The 9,028-nt window shown below is 35.2% G+C and overlaps 1 protein-coding gene across 2 annotated transcripts in view; it reads left to right on the top strand.

Annotated features, from left to right (window-relative positions):
• ACBD6 (acyl-CoA binding domain containing 6) overlaps positions 1-9,028 on the top strand; it is a 206,533-nt gene that overhangs the window by 94,613 nt on the left and 102,892 nt on the right. Inside the window, exon 6 of one of the 2 annotated variants that reach the window (XM_008066240.1) lies at positions 4,012-4,062. The exons of the other annotated variant lie outside the window; for it this stretch is intronic. Within the exon in view, the coding sequence (XP_008064431.1) occupies positions 4,012-4,062 (51 nt within the window). The remainder of the gene's footprint in view (positions 1-4,011; positions 4,063-9,028) is intronic. 2 annotated transcript variants of the gene reach the window in all.

Here is a 9,028-nt window from a genome sequence, read left to right on the forward strand (position 1 = left end):
GACTCCAACTCAAAAAAAAAAAAAAAAAAGGTTGACCACATCAACTGACTCTTCCTTCCAAGAAAGATTTCTCTGTGTATCTTTTCCAGGAGTAGATTTCATTTCAAGAAACCACTTTTTTTGTTCATCCATAAAAAGCAACTCCTAATCCATTTGTTTTATCATGATATTTCAGCAATTCAGTCACATCTTCAGGCTCCACTCCTAAGTCTAGTATTCTTGTTATTTCCACTTCATCTGCATTTACTTCTGCCACTGAAGTATTAAACCCCTAAGAGCCATCCATAAGGGCTGGAATCAACTTCATTCAAACTCTTGTAATATTTTGAGCTCCTCCCATGAGGCACAAATATTCTTAATGGCATCTAGAATGTTGAATCCTTTCCAGAAATTTTTCAGTTTACTTTACCCAGATCCATCAGTGGAATCACTATCTATGGCAGCTATAGCCTGATAAAGTGTATTTCTTAAATAGTAAGACTTAAAAGTTGAAATTTCTCATTAGTCCATGGGCTGCAGAATGGATGTTGGTATTAGGAGGAATGAAAGCAGCATTAATTTCTTTGTACAGCACCATCAGAGCTCTTATGTGATTAGGTGCATTGTCAATGGGCAATATAACTCTTTTTAAAAAAAGGAATAATCTTTTTAAAAAAGAAATCTTTTTTTCTGAGCAGTAGGTCTCAACAGTGGGCTTAAAATAGTTGGTAAACTACGCTGTAAAAAGACTTGCTGTCATCCAGGCTTTGTTGTTTCATTCATAGAGCACAGACAGAATAGACTTAACATAATTCTTAAGGGCCCTAGGATTTTTAGAATGACCAATGAGCATTGGTTTCAACTTAAAAGTCACTAACTACATTATCCCCTAACAAGAGAGTCAGCCTGTCTTTTGAAGCTTTGAAGCCAGGTAGTGACTTCTCTGTGGCTATAAAAGTCTTAGATGGCATCTTCTTTCAATAGAAGACTGTTTCATCTACATTGAGAATCTGTTCAGTGTAGCCACCTTCATCCATGATCTTAGGTAGGTCTTCTAGATAACTTGTAGCAGTTGTTATATCAGCATTTGCTGCTTCACCTTCTACTTTTTCTTTACAGCTCTTCAACTAACCTCTGCTGGCTTCAGATTTTTCTTCTGCAGATTCCCTCCCTCTCTCAGTCTTCATAGAATTGAAGAGAGTTAGGACGTTGCCTTGGATCAGCTTTGGCTTAGGGGAATGTTGTGACTGATTGACCTTCTATCCAGACTACTCATACTTTCTCCATACCAGCAATAAGGCTGTTTTACTTTATCATTCATGTGCTTACTAGAGTAGCACTTGAATTTTGTTAAGGAACTTTTCCTTTGCATTTACAACTGTTTGGTGCAAGAGGCCTGGCTTTCAACCTGTCTTGGTTTTTGACATGCCTTCCTTACTAAGCTTAATCATTTCTAGCTTTTGATTGAAAGTGAGAGATGTGCAACTCTTTCTTTCACTTAAAACTAAGATTCACTTGAAACTAAGAGGCCATTGAAGAGTTACTAATTGACCTAATTTCAATATTTTGTCTCAGTGAATAGGGAGATTTGAAGAGAGGGAGCGAGATGGAGCTGCCTCTTAGTGGAACAGCCAGAACACACAGAATATCTACTTATTAAATTTGTCATCTCTTCTATTATGGTTTGTGGCATCCCAAAATAATTACAATAGTAACATCAAAGATCATTGGTCCACAGATCACTATAACAGATATAGTAATAACGAAAAAGTTTGAAATGTGAGAATTACCTCAATGTGGCACTGAGACATGAAGTGAGCATATTCTGTTGGAAAAGACAGCACCCACTGATTGACTTGCTTGACACAGAGTTGCCACAAACTTTCAATTTGTTCAAGATGCAGTGTCTGTAAAGTGCAAAATAAAGCAACGTATGATGAAATGAAGTATGCCTGTACATATTTTTTTTTCATTTTTAGTAAATCAGGCATGATTGCTTCTCTTGATTTTATTGTTTTCTATCTTTGCACCTATAAGTTAGGATTTTTATAAAATTTCCAGATGTAGATAGTTTAAAAAAATCAATACAGGATACTGCCAGGGTAGGGGTGGGTACATCAACAATATCAACAAGGGTACGAGGTCTCAAACCAGGCAAAGTGGAGACCAAAGGGAGGCCCAAACTTTACCTGTTCGATGTCTACTTGTATACCGAATCCTGAATTGTACCCCACATCTTTAAAGTAAAATAAAATAAAAAACATATAAGATCAATGTAATCTTGCCACTTTCCACAAAAAAAATCAATACTATTAGTCTTACAGCCAAAAATGTACTCACATGCATCCTTCTCACCTTTTATCCTAACTCTCTTGAGACAAAAATATTTCATTTCAGTTGTGTCTTTTGTAGCTTACCTACATAATTCTAAATTGTATGCTTCTATCTGATTTTTCAAATTGAGACATTATTGATTTTCTTCAATGTTATATTAGGATTTAACTGTTTTACTCACCTTCCCCTGTATCTCTCTAACCCTCCAAATATTAATTATATCCCAACTTTTAATTTCATCTTTCTGATTGAATCTCTATAGAATCAATGTTCTTATTATTGCCTCTGTAAATATTTATTGCTATACTATGATTGCACCATGTGTATCAGTCAGCTTTTGCTGCAGCACAAGCAGCCCCCAAACTTTAGCCCTACAGCAACAAACATGTATTTCTTGTTTATATTACCATCTTATAAGACAGGTGACACCATCTCATTTAGATATTCTGATCTTTCCTTACTTTATTTCTTGCTTTTTGTGTTTATCTATCTGATATTTCAAAAGGTTTTTGAATCAGTTGAGGCAACCCATACATTTTAGCTACTTTGATTATTCTTAATAGTATGAGTGAAGAATGATGATTTACTAATGAAGAAATGGGTGAGGAAACCACTTAACTTTTCAAGGTCACAGTTTTTCACTGGAAAATATCTTGTATATACTGTATGGTCCCTATTAATATTTCTGTCTTTCAAATAACAAATAATACTTTATATAGCACATGTCATAGTTTACAGAGTACTTTCAATTATTACTGTATTATCATCAAAAGTCAAATTTCTAACGTAGATATCATCTTTACAGGCAAGGAATGTTCAGAGACATACATTTACTTGTTCAAATGCATACAACTGCTTAGTAGAAATCATATCTGGAAGAGTATTCTTCCCACCACTGGATTTTAGAAGGATAAATAAAAACAACAAGAAGAAGAATAAGCAATTTTCAGTTGTCCCTCCTTGTGCTATGTTCTGATTTGATTTGCAACCATTTCTTTGATGTACTTTTAAAATAGTACTAAAAGTCAAATCCCCATATGACCTCTGCAAAGATCATTGGACAAACAGCAGCGATATGTGATAAGTGCCTAGAAAACAAATAAGCTTACGCTAAATCACACATTTGTTGTGAAAATAAAAGGAGAGCTTGCAAAGTATATTGCTTGTACCATTTAGTTACTATGATGTAGTTCTACTTACCAGATCTTCCAGTTTGTTACCCATGCAGCTACTTTTACCCCCAGCCTGCCAGAACATTGTGTTTCCATAAACAGATGAAGTGCTTACACATTCATAGACTGAGACGCCAAGAATTCAGTTGGGTTCTCTCATTGCTCCAAGCAGATTTCTGCCCTCTCAGCCATGACAACTCAGGCTGGGCTTTGAATACTGATGGCAAGCCCTTTTATTATTAATCAGGGATTTGTATGAATTCATTTAAGAACATAAGGGAGATGGGAGCTTAAAATCAGAATCAAACTTAACATCCTAAATAAATAGTGCTGCTTCATCACATTTAAAGCTCTATCAAATAAAACAATTTAGTAAGCCTTTATGGCGGACTAAAAGTGTACAATCTCAAAATTAAATTTCTAGATACTTTTAGCCCCTTATCAATAAAAAGGCATTTTCTTATTAGAAGTTGAGTAACAATTATAGTTTTGAAAGAACATTCAGTATATTTCTGTGTTTATTCAGATATTTGGACATGAGCATTTCTCTACTGATTGCCTAGGATCCTCTGAGAAGGTATACATTTTTATTTAAAATGTTCATCCGGCAGGTTCAACTCAATTTTAGTCTTGCTCTTAGATGACTAAAAATCACATTTATTGCACTTAAAATTTGCTGTAAGCACATAAAGAAAATGTAGTTATAGTCCTAAAATAGACTCCATTGCCATTACCACACATTGAAATAAATACATCATTATTATAAATGTATAATTATTACGTGGAATGCATATATTTGGATGTAAGTATTGTAGTAGTATAGGAACAAATACCTGTATATACAAAATGTCTTTTAAATAAAAGGTATTTTATAATGAAGTTATTTGATTATGCATAAATATAGTTCCTTGTGTTTTATTTTATTAATTTAAGTTATAATTATTACAAGTTGACTTCTCCTGATCTGAAATGCTCTAAATTTGTAACTTTTAAGCACTGATGTGATGCTTAGAAGAGTCATATAATGCTCATTGGAGCATTTTGGATTTTAGATTTTTAGATTAAGGATGTGCAACCAGTAAGTGTATAATACAAATATTCCAAAATTTTTAAAAATTCAAACTGCAACACTTCTGGTCCCTAGCATTTGGGGCAAGGGATACTCAACCTGTACTAATATAGTAAGGCATATATTTCTAATTTTAGAAAATTATCTGGTATTTCCTATTGATATAGTAATTAGAATATTGTCTGTGTTTTGCATAATAGAAAAAAGTTTTACGATTACACTTACTCTTCAGAAAGCTATTTGTATATCAGATATCTCATGATCCTTGATTAGAGCACCATAGTGTTGTATATACTGATTTTTTATTTAAATTACAACTTTTATTGTGTTTTTACTCATTTGAGAAAGTTTGGAAATTGAGGCAAAAATATGAAAATTGAAAGAGAAGATCTTAGAGCCTATTTATTTTTGTAAATGGTGGTTCAGTTCATATCTTTTAGCCATATTAGTACAGTTCTTCACATATGCCAAATATTTATGGTTCTCCCAAGAAATTATCTTTTACGGGGAAAGGATAATTTAAATTATTTGTAAAATATATTTAAAATATAAGCAGAATATTTCCTGTCAAACATCAGGCTCAAATTATGTCTGTATGATTTTTGTTGCACACATTATTTCCTAGATCAGTGCCCTATACAATAGGCACTAGATACATACTTACTGATAATGTTTAAATAGTATTTTAAATCTTTGCAGTAATTTAAATTTGTTTTAGAACAAATGTAGCATTGTAATATTTTGGCAAAATAGATGACATTATTCCAGTGCATCTCTCTTATCATCCATCCCCGCCAAAAGCATTCATACACAGTTTTGATTCTCCATAGATTCTTATCTAATACACTCCGAAATTCCTCTTTCATTGAGCTGCTTCTTTAGTTCTTTAGTGCTATCCTTTTGATAATATAGTTGTTATCATTAGCCATTTTCCATATGTCTGCTTGTTCTTCCATATGCTTTGAAGGAGGTCACTTTCTCTTGACTCCCATTTCTTTCCCTTTTTGCCTGACTTTAAATCTGTGGCTCATGTCAGAATATGATTTACATGGTTTTGGCCTGAGAAACTGCTGCAAACTCAGGTAAAACTGACAGTTAACCTAACAGAAAAGCAAAAGATTTAAGAGGCAGGGTTAGTATACTGAGGCTAAATTTATGCTTTTATATAAGATTTGACAAAGGAAGGAAGAAAAAAATGCATCCTCTTAAATAGCTTTTTTACATTAGAATATTTGTTATTTTTGGTTGTGAAGTTGATTAAGATATTAATTTGAAGGAACTTTGGTTATTCACACTAATGACTGAGAAACGCATTACAAATTGTTATGCTCAATTGCATTAATGTAGGCAATGCTGTTTTAAAAAATCAAGTCTATGGTCATACTTTATATAAAAAACTATACTTAATACAAAATCCGAAAATAGTAAAGTAGTTTAAATCTCGTGAGCTTTGGCAATTTATTTTTATTATTATAGTAAAATATCCATAACATACAATTTTAACCATTTAAAAATGTACAGTGACAAAGATAAAATAGAGCTGAGGTACCTTGAGAAGCACCTTCTGTGTTAGAAGATTGCTGGTGGCCCAAAGGCTAGTCACAATGCCCAGCAGATGTCCGACCCACATTCCAGGAGGCAGCCTGGTTCTGGGTATAGAGGTCCATTTGTCTGTTTCTCTAACCACCTTAGGCCAGGTCAGCAGATCAAAGTAGATCAGCAAGGACAGTCTTTCAAATGGGGAATAGATTTAGATAAGCCTAGAAAATTCAGTTAACCTCATAATTAAGCTAAAATATGTTAGTCTGTAATGGAAAATGCTTCTAAAAAATTTTTAAATTTGTAAGCGACTATTGATTTGGAATACAAAATAACATATTAGTATAAGCCTGCAATTAAATCAAGCAGTAAAATCAAAAAAATTTAAAAAAAATGTACAGTGTATGGTTCTGTGCATTAAATACATTCACATGAACCAGGTGTGGGGAATTGCACTTATAATCCCAACTACTTGGGAGTTCAAGGCAGGAGAATCGCTTGAGCCCAAGAGTTGGAGACCGGCCTGGGTAACATAGCAAGACCCCATCTCATAAACAAACAAACAAACAAACAAACAAACAAACAAACGTGTTGTAACCATCACACCATTCAACTTTCTTATCTTCCCCAACTGAAACTCTGTACCTATTAAACACTCCTCATTTCTCCCTTCTCCTAGTCCCTGGCAATCACCATTCTTTCTGTCTCTATGAAGTTGACTACTCTACATACTTCATATAAGTGAAGTCATACAATATTTGTCCCTTTTTGACTTATTTCACTCAGCATAGCATTGTCAAGTTTCATCCATGTTGTAGCATGTGCCAGAATTTCTTTCCTTTGTAAGCTAAATAATATTTTGTTGTATGTATATATTACATTTAGTTTATTCAAATATCCATCAGTATACATTGGTTTGCCTTCATCTTTTGGCAAACCAAGTGAATGATGATGCCATGAACATAGATGTCTGCATTTTTGTTTGTTTTTCCAACAATATTATGAAAGATGTTAAACATACAGAGAAGTTGAATTTTACAATGAATATCTGCATTTTTACCATCTAGATTCCAGCAGTAATATTTTACTATGTTTACTTTATCAGTACTTACCATCCATCAAACTGTGTTATCTTTTGATACATTTTAGAGTACATAGACAGTAGTGCACTTCCTTATAAATGCATGGATATAATTAACTAGAATTCAGTATTAGTTTAGTTTCTCTTCTAAGATAATATTTACACATAAATCTTAAATGCATATTTGATGAATTTTGACAAATGCATACACCTGTGTAACTGAAGCTCCTATCAAGATACAGAACATTAATCACCTCGAAAAGTCCCCTCATGCTCCTTCTTAGCCAGTCCTTTCTCCTAATCTCAAGAAAGGTAATCACTGTTCTGATATTCTACCATAGATTAGCTTTGCTTGTTCTGGAACTTTATATAATTAGAATTAGACATATGTACTCTACTGTGTAAGTCTTCTTTCATTCCACATAATGTTTTTGAGATTCATCCATATTGTTGTAGATCAGTACTTCCTTCTTTTGTTTTGCCGAGTAATGTTCTATTATGCAAAGATACCACTGTCTTACGATGGATACCTGGGCTGTTTTCACGGCAATTTTTATTATTACTATTATTACCTATTTTATACAGGTTGATAAAATACCTCCCTTGCATATTCCTTCACCCTTTGGTCACTAACATTATGGCTTAGTAAATGCTTGTGAAGGGATTTTTGAAAGTAGTGTATTTAAAATTCTTCTTGGCCAGGCATGATGGCTCACACCTGTAATATCAGTACTTTGGGAGGCCGAGATGGGAGGTTTGCTCAAGCCCAGGAGTTTGAGACCAGCTTAGGCAACATAGCAAGACCTTGTCTCTACAAAAAATAAAAATAAATTTAAAAAATTAGCCAAGCTTGGTGGCATGTGCCTGTAGACCCAGCTACACAGAAGATACGTGGAAGAATGGCCTGAGCCCAGAAGTTTGAGGCTGCAGCAAGCTGTGATTGTGCCACTGCCCTCCAGCTTGGGCGACAGTAAGACCCTGACTCAAAAAACAAAACCAAAAAAAAAAAAGATCCTTCTTAATTCCCTGACAAATAGCAACATAATTTTTCCCTACCCTAGATTTTAGCCAGTGAAAGAGATCAAGTACTTGCTGATTTTAAATGTGTATCACACATACTGGTGTGTGGTTTTCTTTTCTTTTCTTTTTTTTTTTTTTCGAGTTGGAGTCTTACTCTGTCGCCCAACCTGGAGTGCAGTGGTCACTTCCGGCCACCGCAGCCTCGACCTGCTGTGCTCTGGCAATCCTTCCGCCTCAGCCTTCTGAGTAGCCGGAATTACAGGGATGCGCTACCACGCCTGGCTATTTTTTGATTTTTATTGTAGAGATGAGGTCTCGCTGCCCAGGTGGGTCTCGAACCCACGGGCTCAGGCAGTCCACTCACCTCAGCCTCCCAAAGGCACGGGATTACAGGCTGAGCCACTGAGCCCGGCTATTCCTAAATTTTTGAAACTGTATTGTCATTTCACCGTGAAGAGGGAAGTGAGAGTAGGAAACACTATGTAATTCCTTTTTTTTTTTTTAAGTTGGAGTCTCACTTTGTCACCCAGACTGGAGTGCAGTGGCATGCTCCCGGCCACCTCAGCCTCGACCTGCTGGACTCCGGCTATCTTTCTGCCTCAGCCTTCCAAGTAGCTGGAACTATAGGCATGCGCTACCATGCCCGGCTAATTTTTTTTTTTTTTTTTTTTGAGTTAGAGTCTCACTCTGTCGCCCAGACTGGAGTGCAGTGGCCACTCCCGGCCACTGCAGCCTTGATCTGCTGGGCTCCGGCGATCCTTCCGCCTCAGCCTTCCAAGTAGCCGGAATTACAGGCATGCGCTACCACGCCCGGCTGATTTTTTGATTTTTTTG

Source organism: Carlito syrichta, unplaced genomic scaffold (assembly GCF_000164805.1).
Source record: "Carlito syrichta isolate Samal-C Ts95f unplaced genomic scaffold, Tarsius_syrichta-2.0.1 Scaffold308869, whole genome shotgun sequence".
NCBI classification, from domain to species: Eukaryota; Metazoa; Chordata; class Mammalia; order Primates; family Tarsiidae; genus Carlito; species Carlito syrichta.